This window comes from Anneissia japonica, unplaced genomic scaffold (genome assembly GCF_011630105.1).
Source record: "Anneissia japonica isolate Jap-2015-1 unplaced genomic scaffold, ASM1163010v1 scaffold426_len1935630_cov189, whole genome shotgun sequence".
NCBI lineage: Eukaryota > Metazoa > Echinodermata > Crinoidea > Comatulida > Comatulidae > Anneissia > Anneissia japonica.
In genome coordinates, this window is record NW_022713172.1 from 1,830,520 (window position 1) to 1,846,153 (window position 15,634).

A 15,634-nucleotide genomic window follows, 5' to 3' on the forward strand; every position below is an offset into this window, starting at 1 on the left:
ACCATCAAGTCGTACAGGAGAACGGCGCCCTCAAATACCGCACCCGATGCAATGGGCTTACCGTGCCCCACAGCCTTGTAATACCCCATCTAATGCTACCACTGCCTCTTTAAGTAAGTTGTCATTTACCTAATTTATTATCAGTGGTTGACACCAGCCAACCCACCCATTCCCCTACCCCCAAATGTTTCACAATTTTCAAGAAATTAAGAAAAATAAAGAAATTTCTGCTTAAATTTTCGAGTCTGAGATTGCAGTTCAGGCAGGTAGAGGTGCCATAATCATAAATTTTCATACCTGAGCCCCAACCGTGGGTGGGGTTGAAGTGTTATAGACCCTCCATCTGTGAAAGTCTCTGGGCACCCTCTATATCAAATTCCTGGATTTTGTACTAATACTAGTTGTAGCACATATATTACAATTTTGCTACAACTAATATCAGCTTTCCAAAGGGAACTAAGAATAATTGTGATAATTAATATATGATAAGAACAACTAAATAAATGACTAAGGCGGTGGCAGTGAAGATGACTACAAATTCAACGATGATCCATCTAATAGTATATACACTACTTGTTTTTCCTTTCTACATAAATATTTGGTCAAACAATGGATCATATCAGACCAAACCAATTTAAGATGAAGGCCCTTTGTAAAGAATGCGTTATAGGCACACTATTGAAATTTTATGTACAATCTCCAAATTTAAATTATTCTGCATACTGTACTTTCAATTATTAGCTGATTGATCAATTAAATTACCTTTGAACAGCATTAAAATCGTACTATAACCCCTTAACCTCTGTGTTTAAAAATCAGTATTTTTAACACCTTATTCACATTTACCGGGCAAATGAAAGTCAAAAGGTTATGTTAGCCCAATAAATGAGAAGAAGTTATAAATCAGTATTCTTAACACCTTGAGCTAGCAAGAAAAAATCCTAAGCAATTTTCTACAAGTACCTTTATTGTATATAATCTATATTTCTAGGCTCAAGGGGTTTGATATACATCGACCCAGTCATCAGGAGGAATGCTGCATTGAGTATCTCAGCCTCTGGACCTACTGGTGACACCAACCCTCAGACAATGTCCACAACCTCAAACTGCCTAGCTAGAGCGTTTGGTGTGGTCATACGCCAAGTCTCCGATCTCCTAGCAGTGTTGCCTAATTACCAAGGAGTTGAATCTTTGGATGAATGCCTCAAGGTCACCTATCAGGACACAATCGATATTCAGGTTATTTTACATTTGGAATTTACTTGAGTTTTAGTTTAACAATTGACAGAATTATGTTTTAATATTATCAAATTTTTATTATTGTTACAAGGACCTATCAACAAATCAATAGGTATTCTTTACTTGGTTTAAATTTTCAGTTGCTTTTCTACTTATGCTATGTTATATAGGCCTATTTATTTGTAAATATTTAATTTTGCTTTTATATTTCTAATTTTCATACTCCTCCAGCAGTGTTAAGTGTAAAGGTTCTAAAGTATTTATACGAAGCTTAGGGAGTGAAATTCATAGTTATGAGAAAAAAAATATACTGGATTTCAATCGTAAAATCGTTGGCAACCATTACCACTGATGAGTCAAAATAAATCCTGTTTCTATTCTCATAATTCTTAAATGTTATTTTATAGATGTATGTTGATTATCATGTCAAAGTTACAGCTGAATGGTTGACAGCAATCATGGACAGTACAGAAGCTCAGCTACGCTTTGGTAAAGCAGTCACATCAAGCACTGATCCAGCGCATCCCACACATCCACTCCACGCATCCTATGTCCGCGGTTTACGTGGATCTGATAGAGAAGCAGCCACACGTGAAGAAGAATCCTTTTATCGCAACATAGAAAACCGACGTAGACATAGGGGAGGACTGGATGCTCCACGTAGTGTAAGGGCAGAGGCATCTCATAGTGTAAGAATGGATTTTTTGAATTATGCATTGTCTTTGATGCGTGCCCACAACAGCGAGCATTCCGGAAGTCTTCCCGTTGTTGATGTGTCAGCGTTAAAGCATGCAGCATATGTATTGGATGCGCTTATTTATTACATGCGTAGCAGCGAGCATGACATTGTGCCACATCAAGTTCGTGTTCATGAGACATTATGGCATCAAAGCCATCAGTATGAGAAGGAAGATGCAGTTGACGATGATGGCACCGATACCAGCATAGTTGCTGATACCGATAGTCTTGTTGAAGAAGACCGCCATGTGCCAAGTACATCCACAGGCCCAAAGCATCCGTTCTTTGTACGTTCAGATTCCACCACCTTCCTGGGCTGCCCTCCTCCTGATTCATTTCACACGCCACTTGTTGATGCACTGCCATTGGCTGAAAGACCACATCTGCTTAAACCTGAAGCAACTCGCGAGGATCTGTTTGGGCAACCTCAACCATTTGTACCAGCAGCGGTCGGCAGCGCTAGTCAAGCAGACTCCGTCTCAGTGGACCAGCGGTATTTAGAAGTACTGCCTACAAGGCTGAGCATAAGTAGTCGGCAGGAGATGTTTGTGCCAGTAGATATTGATGATCAGTCACAAATAGACACTCAAGTTGGCACTGGAATTGAAGCTAACCTTAATATCCCACCAGAAGCAAGACTTGGAAGGTCTCAAAGTGATACATCAGATGTAAGGAAACAAGAAATGGCTAGCAGCTCTAGTCAGTATTCAGGTAATGCTTACTTTCATATCTTTTTATGGTTTTTCACTTGTTAAAAATGTTACTGTTTTTGATCATAAGTGTAGAACAAAAAGCCACAATTGCTAATTTGTTTTTATTTGAATCATTTCATTAAAATATTTAACCTTAAAATTATTTAATATAGAAGAACTTCATGATGTAATGCTACATAATTGCCGTCTTTTGAATACACAGGTTGGCAACATGATCAATTATTTTATAGTGGTTTTTTTTCAGGTTTTTGAATTGTAAAGATAATTGGCTAATTAACAAACTGATTATTTCTTTTTGAAGGTGCAAGTCTAGCTAGCGTTTCAACAATGCCAGCCAATCAGAGCCTTGGAAGCAGTAGTGACCCCTCTACCAGTTCCTTACCAACGAACCAAAGTCTTTCTAGTTTTACATTAGATGGCTCACAGTCTCTGACATCCTCAAGTTCTCAGGATGTCAATCCATTAAGCATGTTCCTACCAGTTGGTCTAAAGGTTGAGCCTTCTCCGCCAAAGGGAGTTATACGTGTTGCTGATAACTACTCTAGTGGTGGTCCATCCAGCGTGCAACCACAAGAGGTGTCTGTTATCAGGACTGCTGGATGGGTTGAGCAGCCTAGCCAGGCTACTGATGGTGCTATAAATTTCAGTCCAATGGGCCCAAGTGGTGCTTTGAATCTTAGTATGCAAGCTGCAGATGAGCAGTTGCGACGCAGTCAACCGGGTCCAGTGCAAGTCCCCAGACTGCCATTCCCTTCTGGCTACCAACTTAACCCTTCGTCTCGAGTTCCGCCTGGTGTTCCCACTATGCCTCCACGTGCTCCCATGTTGTCTTCTCATCCAGGTTTGAATGTAAATCCACAGAGCAACGCTCCAGGACCTGTTCACCTTCCAAGGAGCATAGTCACTGGTGAAGGTACTAGTTCCGCAGCTACTGGAGAGAAAACAGGAACTAGAGCTAGCCAGGCTACTGCAGGGACTTCAACAAGTATGTTTGAGAACCTCTGGTCATCTTTAATGGCGAACCCTCTGCAGTCTGTCAACAATGGAACTAGTTTATTTGGAAGGTAAGAATGTCAGCGTACATTAATTGTATCAATCCTAAGTTATTCATTTTAAATACTGTAGTCAAGCCCTCATATAAAAATCAGTGATGTCTACTAGTAGTGGAAGTAGCAGTACATAGTGGTAGTCTGCCCTTGACTCATGTAATGTCCAATGAAATTGTTAGTGATGATGCTTCTTTGTTTACAGGAATGCACAAGGATTATTTGGCCCACTGGTGTCAGGTGACATGTTACTCGGTCGTTGGCGACTGACCCTTGAACTCTTCAGCCGTGTGTTTCTTGAGGATGTAGGGCGTGAACCAGGCTCGGTTCTCAATGAGCTTGGTGGATTTGAAATCAAAGAAGCTAAATTTAGACGTGAAATGGAAAAGATACGCAACAATCAAAACCGTGACTTAACCTTAGAGGTTAGCTCATTCTTTATATTTTACTACTTGCAATGTTTTATGACCATAAGTCAATATAATACTAATAATGATATAAATATAATGATAATCATAGTAATGGCAATGATGATGATGATGATAATTTAATAATGATAATAGAAAATAATTATTTTTTTAATAAACAAAGTTATGATAAACTACTACTATAGTAATAAACTGGTCAAAAAGGCGGGTTCAGCTAAACCCTCAAAACCCCTCCTTGGTTGTATATTTTTTTTTAATTAAATGTGTTTTTTCATTCTATAGGTGGAGCGTAGAAGGGATCCTTTAATCCAGCAAACGTTACGACAGCTCAATACATTGTTCAACAGACGCACCACGACCAATTCCAATACCCCTATGGCAGTACATCGTGTCAAAGTGACGTTTAATGATGAACCTGGTGAAGGCAGTGGTGTAGCTCGCAGCTTCTACACAGCCATCTCAGAAGCATTTATGGCGCAAGAAAAATTGCCACCAATTGATGATGTCATGACAAATCTAACTCAACGACCTCCTCAACTTAGTGAGTAGCAAACATATAAAGTAATATTAGTATCAATAATTCTTGTGTTGTTCATGCTATGATTTAGCCTTAAGTGCTAGCATTTCATGGTTTACGAAGAAAAAAATATAAAATAGTAAGTATAAAAAAAACCTTGCCTACAAGTGACTTCCAGAGCCTTTTTGAGGTAAAAGGAAATAAAAGACGTATGAAATAATGATATAAATAATTATAATGCTATCACTTGTATCTTTGTAGTTGAAATGAACATTGAATATAAATAAATAATAAATAATATGTATGTGTGTTTTCAAGGTTTAATTCAAAGACTGAGAAGTAGAGAACGGGAACGGGAAAGAATACGACGTCATGGTACCGGTGAAAGACATAGTGGCCGCTTACTTTCCAGTCTTGACCGAGAACGTGATCGCAACCAATTATCATACGATGCTAGGCCATTCTATCCACGGGACAGTAGCAACCCTGAAGAAAGGGAACATGAACCACTTACAGCACCTAAACAAGCTCTTGGTGAAAGACTTTTCCCGAGAGTTCAGATGTTGCAACCAGTAAGAAACGTTTGTTTTTCTTGTCCACTTGAATTTGATGGCTCACACAAGCTAAAAAGGCTTCATTTGACTTTATAACAAAGATCTTATAAAAACAAGATGGCATTTTCTGCGAGTTACGCAAAACAAATGGAAGCGTTGATTTGGCACAGAAAAGTAATCACTTTTGGGAGAGGGTGTCCTATTCGTTGCCATGGATCTGAGATAGAGTGTTCGTGTTACGCGAAAGTTTTAACAATTACATCAATAATTGTTTCTTAATTGTTCTAAAGAGAGGGCGCATTGTAAATCGGACGCTTCTAATTGTTACGCGTGAAGGTAAAGTCACGCGGTGTACGCTATGATCAAAGTTTGAAAGTTTTCACTTTTGCAAGAGGGCGCCATATACTTAGTTATTACAGAATTTGCATGTGGAAATCGTAGAGAATGCTATCTTGTATTTATAGGATCTTGGCCTTATAAGCCCTGTGGAGAGGAGGGTGGCCTGACTATAAAATTTTTTGAAAATTAGGGGGTAGGCTGTTACTCAGATAGTACCCCAACAATTTAAATTTGAATAAAAACATGAGAATCACATTTTTAGGAATGCAGAAATAAAATTGTTTGTAGCACTGTGATAATACTGTATTTCTGATGATTGTTTAAGTAATGCTGGCTGGTGTCACAATATCTTTGGACATCCATACAGCCCTGAAACACAAATGGTGGTTGAGTGATAATCTTTTCTTCTTATTTCCCTTTATTTTAATTATAGTAATCATGACATGCAAGGCATAAAACACCTTGGGGCATGAGCTACAGAAAAGACTATTTGAGAACTTTTGATTCCCTTGTTTTTCAAATGTTGTCATTTACTTAATTTAAACATTTATTCATTTATTTTAGTCACTTGCCAGTAAAATAACTGGCATGTTGCTGGAGCTGCAACCATCTCGATTACTACTTCTACTGGCAAGCGAGGACGCTTTACGAGAACGAGTTGATGAAGCGGTTGATGTTATTCTCTCACATGGAAGGTAAGTCTAAATAACGTACTATAATATTTTTAATATAAATACAAACAAAATAAATATGATTTTGTGGTCAGATGATTGTTTGATTTTTTTATCAATAAACAATATTTTTCTCTACTTGCATATGTAATGTGGTTCGATTTATATAGCACTTTATACCGAAGTCCAGGTGTGGACTAGCTCGCACAGTAGCTTCCTTCTCCCCTAAGGGTCTCTTCGTTTGTGAGCTTCCCGGTAAACTGGTACCAGATATTTCTCGTCTGTCCACAACAGGGGCTGTATGGACCAGTACACTGGGGTAACCCCCTACTTGTCTCAGAAGATGTACTGGGTTCTTTATAGTGCACACGAGCCATTGTATACACTGGGCCTACGGTTTATAGTCCTTAGCCAAGAAGACTTGTTCTGCCACTAGAACATTAGGCGAGCATGCCATTCGAACCAGCGCCGATATTATAAGCTGTAGGTTTAACAGCTCAGCCATCCTACTCGCATCCATATCTCATATATTTTTTTTTTGAGAAATTAAGACCTGTTCAAGCAATTTCGATTTTATTTATTTTTATATCATACATAACAATAAAAAAAAACTTTAAAAGAAATGTTATATTATTTATTAATTCGCCAGTATAGTCTATACTGAACGTGAACAATCACATATTTTTTTTTTTCATACCGAGTATAAAAATACTGCTTGTGCATGGTCTGCCGAAGACAACCGCAAATAACCACTAATGGGGTTCAAATGCCCACTTAATATGTAAAGGTCTTCATATTATTCTTCTTAAAGCAGAGAGGATAATGCTGGTGGCCTTCTAGACTTAGAAATATTCAACCTTGCTGACAGAAACTCAGAAAAAGTAAGCAAAAAATCAGACAAAACGCAAGATTTAGAATTGGAGGAATCTGAGGAGAACCTAGACAACCATCCCTTGTTTTACCAGCCTGGCAAAACCGGATTCTACTCACCACGTGCTGGAAAAAACTCACCAGCTAGAATTAACTGCTTCAGAAATGTTGGCAGGTAAGAATATGAATAAGTATTCTTTAAAATTGATTTTTTTTTTTTAATCAATAAAATTTACAAAGAATTTTTGCAGATGTAAAAAGGGTTTAGAGTTTAGTAACACAGCCAGCTTGATGGATTTGTTGAGGAAAGTCTGTTACATAACACAATTATGAAACTAACTCCAAAGAAAGTGATACAAGCCATCGTTGATTGAAAAATTCAAACTGTATTTGTTATCTTCAGGAATCCTCAGGCTGTTCTATTAAATCTAGGAAAGCTTGTGTATTCAAGTTTGTAGTCTAAATTTGTTCTGAAGAATAGTACAGCTGCTACCTCATTAATTATCATGTTGTTCTTGAATACATTTGTACTGTTATTTATTGCCAAATCAATATTGACCTGAATTGAGAGGCCAAACATTAACAACACTTGTGATCAAAATTATGCAGATAGTGGATTGTGTACTGACATCTGTTTTCCATATTGTTTTGTAGGATTATAGGTCTATGTCTACTACAGAATGAGATCTGTCCACTTAGTTTAAACAGACATGTTATTAAATACATTATAGGAAGAAAGGTAAGAACCCACCATCACTTATTTTGATTTATTGTTTAAATGTTAACATTTTATAAAGTTGCAACTAAAGAGGCTTTGTACATTTCGATTATATTGATAATATACATTAACAAAATAAAGTTTAAACCAGCAAAAAAGTATAAAATAGAATAAAAGTAATAACAATAATTTTTTAAACATCAAAATATTTGAAACATCAGATTGCAGTAAGGTGAGATTTTCAACACAATCCCCATGCTTTGAAATGCATTTGATTCCTCAGCCCAAAGCACTCTAATTAAAAGTGTCTCTCGTAGAGGAGCAGTTAAATAAATGTTTCTAAATGTTGACAGAGTTCAACTAAACATTTTCATGAAATTTATTTGAACGTAATGGTAAAAAATGTGAACTTTGCACAATCATTGTTTGTTGCACTCCAATATATCAAAATACAATTAATAAAACAAGGCATACATTCAGTGGACAGAAAAATAAGAAAGGAATGCAGGGGATAGCTCTATAAGCCCTGAGGCTTGTTTCTCTCAAGGGCTTCTTGCTGAATGTGCATTTGTATTTAATGTAGAATCTTCATTTTATTTACCACAGTCCCAGGGAAGAACAGCTGTTTCTGAATCTAAGCTTTTCATATTGATGGTTATCAAATTATATTTATTATTATTATTCAAATATATTTTGAAAATTTGTGACTAGCTTGTTATCATGGAATACCACTTTAATATTTGTTGTCAAAATATTCTATTTTTGGTTGGATTTATTATCATCATTACCATACTAAGGTAATAACATTGAGAGTTGTAAGTTACGACTTATTTGTTGCTTTTATTTCCAGATTGGTTGGCATGATCTTGCTTTCTTTGATCCAATCCTATATGAGAGCTTGCGGCAACTGATGGTGGATTCAGAGCGGGAGGACTCTGGTGTTATATTATCCGCACTTGATCTAAATTACTGCATTGAACTGAGCAAGGATGAAGGAGGGGGACAAGTGGAACTAGTACCCGGAGGGACATACCTCAGGGTGAACTCTAGTAACGTGTATGATTATGTTAAACGTTATGCAGAGTACAGAATGATTGTTGTTGCTGGGAAAGCCCTGCTGGTAAAATTTAAAGCTGATTTTGAATAAGGCCAAAAAAAAAATTGTTGTGTTTCCCTTAAATGGAAAAAAATCGGTCAGTCAGACTTTTTTTTTTCTAACCAACTTTAACAAATTTAACAAATATAAATCAGTTTAAAGAAAGTTTTATTTGGCTTTGATCCACACGGTCACGCACTGGCTGGTCAAGCAAAACGATACTATGGCTATGAAAAATTTCAAAACAAGCGCCCTCTATGTAATACAATCGAATAAAAAGAGAAAAATATTTCGTTCATAGTTGGCCTAAAACAGAGCCTAAGTCTAGCTATGTAGTGGATCTATAGCGATGGCTAGACCTAAGCCTGTTTTTATTTATTGTTCAATATACCGTAAGGTCATCATCACTCTTTTTGATTCAAGCAACCACAAGCTGTACAGAAGTAAAGAATAGGCTAGATCTGGTCGTGGCTTGACAGCTTAGCGCAAGAGATCCGATGATGCATACACATATCGTCGTCGTGCTCAGTCCTCCAAATGCCTTCTATCTTACCGATTTTATGTGTGCATCTATGGCCGATATTGCAAGAAATACATGTCTGTTCTAGATTTTATGTACTAAATATTAATTTTGGTAGCAGTATTTCTCGAATTTTTACTTGAAAATAAAAATTTTTTTTAATGCCCAATTTTTTGGAAAATTTCGGTCAGTCGCGGAGGGCAACACAATAAATTTTTTTTGGCCTAATGATAGTCTGTTTTTATTTTCTTTCTTTAAATAATAATCTTGGTTTTATAGTACTGATTATCCTAATCTGATATTATAATACTTATGCGTAATGCTAATATTGGTTTGTGTGCTTTAAAATACTGGTTTTACTATTAATTTTTTTTGTGTGTCAAAATATAATTATATTGTAATTAATTCCCTATTTTGTGTGAAATAATATTTTATGTCTTTGTTGTGTTTGGATCTTTTTGTATATTTTATTCTTATTGTAGTCATAACACCTGCAGACATTTTTTTTGAAAAGGTCACTCTCTTTGAATATGAATTAAATAGAAAAATAATTAAAATTATCGGTTTATTGAGTTTTTGTAATGAAAAGGGTGTCAAAGTGCATAAGCATTATGTAATATAGATTTGTACCTTAGTTTTATTTACTGCTAAAACCTTTTGTAGAATTAGCAGATCGTTTAAGGTACTTCCTACCCAAATCATTGGATCCAAATTAGCGAATGTGGATAATGTAATGATGAATATTGTCAAATTTATCAGGATCCAGATAAAGTGCCATGCCTAAGGCAGTCAGTGTAATTTTTAACAGACAATAAATGTTTTTTGTTTTGTTTTTTTTTTCCGGTACTTTCAGTTAAAAAATGTATATTTTTCTATTTGCTAGTCAATCAAACAAGGTGTGTATGATGTGGTTCCAAGAAATACATTTGATGGGCTAACGGCTGAGGACTTCCGACTCCTGTTGAATGGCGTTGGTAAGGTGGACATCCTCAGACTGATCAGCTACACAACATTCAATGATGAAACAGGTAAGCTGACGACCAAGTAAATGGAGGCATATGGCCTTTGCAATTAGTAATATTGCATGAAAATATAGGGGCTTTAGCCTATGGGGCTTTTTTACTGTATTTTGTTTCTTGATCACGCTAACATCAATGCTGACATGTCAGTAAACCGCCAGATTCAAACGCTGACGAGGATGACAAAGTGTCATCGAAAGGTTCCAGAAACTAAACTGTAACTATGAAAGGTAACTTACACTCTTTTAATCTACAAAATAATAGTTATTTGCCATTTTGGTTTTAGGTTCAAGCGAAGCCAATGATAAGTTGACACGTTTTAAGCAATGGTTCTGGTCAATAGTAGAGAAGATGAACAATGAACAGAGACAAGACTTGGTGAGTAATCCAAATTGTCAATCAGTGAGCATAATGAACAACTAACACTTACTTGAAGAAGAGTAGGGTTGGTTAATACAGATACAACAATATCTGAATGCCACCTCTGCATTTATACCACAGAGCTGCCATCGTACACAATAAATATTTGCAGTGATACAAGCATGCGCACTTCAAACTATGAATTAGCTTATTGTTTTCAAATACTGTATTATGCTATTCTTTTTGATGTTAACAAAGACAATAAATTGTTGCTAATTTGCTGTTGTCATTTCAGGTTTATTTCTGGATGTCTAGTCCTAACCTACCAGCTAGTGAGGAGGGATTTCAACCGATGCCAACCATTACAATCCGTCCACCTGATGACAATCACCTACCTACTGCGAACACCTGTATATCAAGGCTATACATCCCATTGTACCTGTCTCTTAAAGCTTCCACTTAGGGTCTATTCTGTGATGTCACATTCAAGAGATGCAATACTTGCTACTAATTTAGGCCCAAGAATTGTTGATTTTCCATCTTAGATAGAATATCAGTTGTATTCTATATTATAATAAACAAAAAAAAAACTGCAGAATGGAAAATTTCCTAGGAGTTATTCATCTTTTTTATATCTTTGTTTTGGGTGTGGATATAGCATCCGATTGACTTTTTATCTTGTTTCACTTTTTAATCATGTACAAAAAATGACAAAAGTTAATTTACCCGATTGTTGAACGTAAGTAATCAAGTTGTTTTGGTTGTTGGCGATAAGACAGGAGAAATGTCAGCTTTTCTGTTACTGCTGTATTACAATATTTACTGTATGCATTTTTTTTCCCCTTTGTGCTTTAATAGGAAACTTTGCTTCATTGTGTTTTGCTCTGTTGCATTCAAGGCCGTTTTTGAATTATTTAAAACAATGCAACTGAATTTTAAAAACTGAAATACAGTTACATAGAAAAAATGAACCATAGAATCTCTATTACTTTTTGAATTCAATACAATTTTTTAAACAGAAAGTACAGTAGCATTATTTATATAGTTAGACTTCATTTTGCTTGAGGATTTTTTAAAATATTAAAGTCAAGTGTATACATTACATTAAAATGCATTGCAAAAAACTTGTATCGCATTGCTAATTTGTTCTATAAATTGTGGACACTGATAATGGAGCGACGATAAACAGTAATAATTAGTATGAAATGCAATTGCCATGAATGTAAACGATGGGCAAAAGCTCAACTGTGGGCAAGTAGTAGCACTGTCTAGGGTTAGTAAGCCAACTTAAGGGACCATTATTGTCCAGTGAGTGAACGTTACTGGCAAGATGTAGCCAACTCTTGTTGCTTGTGAATTTCCCCTTGACCCCAATAAAGGTTTCTTATAATGCAAGTGGCTCATCATTTTAATGTGTCTTATTATAGTGCTGTTTTTTTAAGTTGTTGACTTAATGGTAATGGCCAACTCAGACAGCGTCGTACGACGCAGCCCAACGCTATTTTTTGTCGCGTCAGGTCTGTGTGAGTTAAACGCAGACGCGATGGTGTGCGTCGGGGGCAGTCGCGTCATAGAATATTAAAGTGTTTAATATTTCTCATGACGGCTTAAGACTGTCCCTGACGATAAATCGGGTCAGGCAACTCAGACAGCGTCGGCCTTAAGAATGAGACTACAGTATTAAAATGTGCCCAAAGAAATTCAATTATGTTGCCTCTTGTTTTGTATGTAACTTTTTACAATGAAAACCTTGGAAATTGTCTGCCAGCCATTTTACTACGCAAACATTATTTGGTAATGTGTTGCATGTCAATTTTAGAAAATACTGTAATAACCTTGCTTACATTTACAACATGGATGAATATATTTGTTCCAAATATGTCTCACAAATGGTGTAGATTTCATCCCTCCTCTCCTCCACCGTCCCACCAGCTTAGTACTTTTTTGCATTGGGCTCTGCTATAACTTTTATACTTTCAGTTTTCGCAAGATAGGGAATCTATTATTGAAAGTTTTAATACATATGTTGATCTTTGTATGATGACCTTTGATGTCCTGTGACATAATTTAACCATGTAATTACATTTTTCTTTATACCAAATGATAGGGAATGTATTATTCTACACTCCGGTAACAATAATAACATATTTAGTTGATAAAAAGTTGTGGGCGTAAATGTTTCCATCCCCTCCCCCACTCCATATCAAACTGAATACTGTACAAAAAATGTTCCCATCTTTAATGTCAGTTTTCATGCAGATGCGAATACAGGGGGGATCACACCCCCTGAATTGTATTAAGAAAAATAATTGTATTGTATTATTAATATGAAGTACCTGCAATATTTTTTAAAGGTATTAAAGTGCAATTTCTGGGCACCTAGAGGTCAATATTCTCAAAATTGTCTCACAATGATGATGTGGACTCTCACGCATCCCCCTACTGCCAAGTCCTGCATCCGCCCCAGACATGCTCTGACAATTCCAGAAATCATAACAAAGTGTTTTTAAAACTTAAATGTATAGGTAACTGAAAAAATTCAGTTATAAAGCAGGGGTGCATGGGGTATTCGTAACCCCTGGAACATTTTGGATAACTTTGCAAGAATGTTTCCACTAATTTATGGCAATGTTGAGTTGAATTACTCCAACATAAGCCAAGCATATCTTGCATTGAACTGACGGTCCCATATAGTGCTTTACAAATTAATTGTGCAAGTAAACAACTTAATTCAAAAATTTAAAGATTTAAATTTGCTAGTAAGAAGCTAAATTTAAAAAATACTTGTACTGTATTTCTATACTGCTGTCTGTTTTATTTTATTGTTTTGGGCACTGAGTGTTTCCAGTACCAACATCATATTAGTTATAACAAAAACCATTCTAATTATTCTCCCAAAAGGCACTACATATTAAATTTTATGACAATAAAGTAGCTATATTTAGGTGCCATGTTTTCAAAATTTGCTCACCTCAGCCCATAACATAGAGGTGGGTATAAACTAATTTTAAATAGGCCTATTAGTCTGCCAATAGATTGGGAGGGTTATGGCTATACAGGTTTGCCTATTTCCAGGCATCCAGAGTACCATATTTTCAACATAGACTCTAACTCCCTGCTAATTGTATTTCTTATGGCTGCCCTTTGAGGGGTGGTGCTAATGGCCCTACACATTGTAAGCATCTATTTCCGGGCATTCAGAGTTATAAACAAGTTGTTCAATAACCATGGTGGGGGCTGTAGTGGATTCTCTCAGACCCCACACATTTTTACAACCAAATTTGTGAAGTCCCCCACCTCCCACTCTGACTATAATGACCAGACTACTTGCAAAATGCTTCCGACGGCTATGTAATCAGGATATTTGTTCTATTAAATACCATCATAATACCATAACAAACAAATTTAACTGAAATTGAAGTCCAGACTACCAAGTTCCCAAAAATTCGCGGGTTTCCCAAATTTTTATGGAGGATCCTCGCTTCCCAGAATTTTTACTGTTTTCCCCAGAAAATATAGAATTTTCATTGTGAATATTAGAATGGCTCCTAAAATGAATATTTTAAAAAATATTTATACATTTTTCTCTTCCAAATAATTAGGTTATTGATTCATTATAATAATTTTCAAGAGGGGAAAACCTTGAATTTTGAAGAACTTAAAAGACACCTCTGAAGTTGGAAAAACTCATTTCCCGCCTTCTAGGAATCAAAATTTTCCTTGGGGAGAACCCCGGACCCCCCCTTTCTTTTTGGGATTTATCGATTCATGAAAAAAAGAATACATATGCAACTACTCATTTTTTTAAATGTATGTATACACATATAACAGGCCCATTTACTGTAATGAGAAAGTTTACCTTACCGTTTTCAAGACACCTAGCTCAAAAGTCGAGAAAGGTCATTTCCCTCCATCTAGAAATCAATTTTCCCGGGGAAGGAATGTTGACCCCACCACCTAGATTTGATTCCAGATCTGCACGATTCATATTCCCATTCATCTTATAAGTGGGCCCCCTCACTTTGAAAATCGTTCCGCCGGCCCTGTTCTAATGTGTCAACTATTGACCAAGCAAAACAGGGCTAGGAATTATATGTGCCACAAATGCATGTGTTTATGTAAGGCCAAATAAAATTAATTGCTAATTTCATGTCCCTGCCCTCAAATTTTGGAGCCTCATGAAAAAACTGTTTGCTATTTTTCAAAAAACATTCATTTTTCCATAGACAGTAAAAAAGAATGATATCAAGCCTAAGAAGAGGTAGGAACATAAATGGTAGAAATACATTACAAAGGTTCATTTTACTTTTTACCAGCCATTATATCATTAGTATAGAATAGTAAAAAGCAAATAGTATAATACCTCAGCAAAAATTAATTTCAAATTCCGGACGTGAAACTAACAACAATTTTATTTGGCCTAAGTTCATGCTGTAATTTTTGGGGGACTGTAGTAACATCCAAGAGGTGGTAAGGTCAATTAAAAAGCAATCTCCTTATCCAAGAAACAACTATCTTGTTATCGCATGAAAATAATAATTGACAAATAACTGTCTTGCTTTTGTTTATACATTGTCACTTGTTTGTAAGTATATTGGACAAAACGGTATGAATGAAATGAAAAAAAAAAACTCAAAAGAAAAAAATCAACAACTTTGGAATCTATATATGCATACATTTTTAATGATCCAAAATCTATCATGAATATCATGAATTAATCACTGTCCAACCATGTATCTGTGTGATACAACAGAAACCATAAATATTTCTCTTACACATACAGGTACATTACTACTGTAAAATATA

General features: G+C 35.9%; 1 protein-coding gene across 1 annotated transcript in view; it reads left to right on the forward strand.

The window, feature by feature from the left end:
- LOC117108319 (E3 ubiquitin-protein ligase UBR5-like) overlaps positions 1-11,291 on the forward strand; it is a gene marked incomplete in the record, with an annotated part of 30,427 nt that extends 19,136 nt beyond the window's left edge. The window contains 14 exon segments of the mRNA XM_033250296.1: positions 1-113; positions 992-1,239; positions 1,647-2,688; positions 2,992-3,754; positions 3,942-4,161; positions 4,447-4,705; positions 5,000-5,253; positions 6,139-6,269; positions 7,057-7,290; positions 7,770-7,854; positions 8,684-8,953; positions 10,333-10,477; positions 10,755-10,846; positions 11,124-11,291. Coding sequence (XP_033106187.1) covers positions 1-113; positions 992-1,239; positions 1,647-2,688; positions 2,992-3,754; positions 3,942-4,161; positions 4,447-4,705; positions 5,000-5,253; positions 6,139-6,269; positions 7,057-7,290; positions 7,770-7,854; positions 8,684-8,953; positions 10,333-10,477; positions 10,755-10,846; positions 11,124-11,291 — 4,024 coding nt within the window.
- Between the last annotated feature and the right edge of the window lie 4,343 nt (positions 11,292-15,634).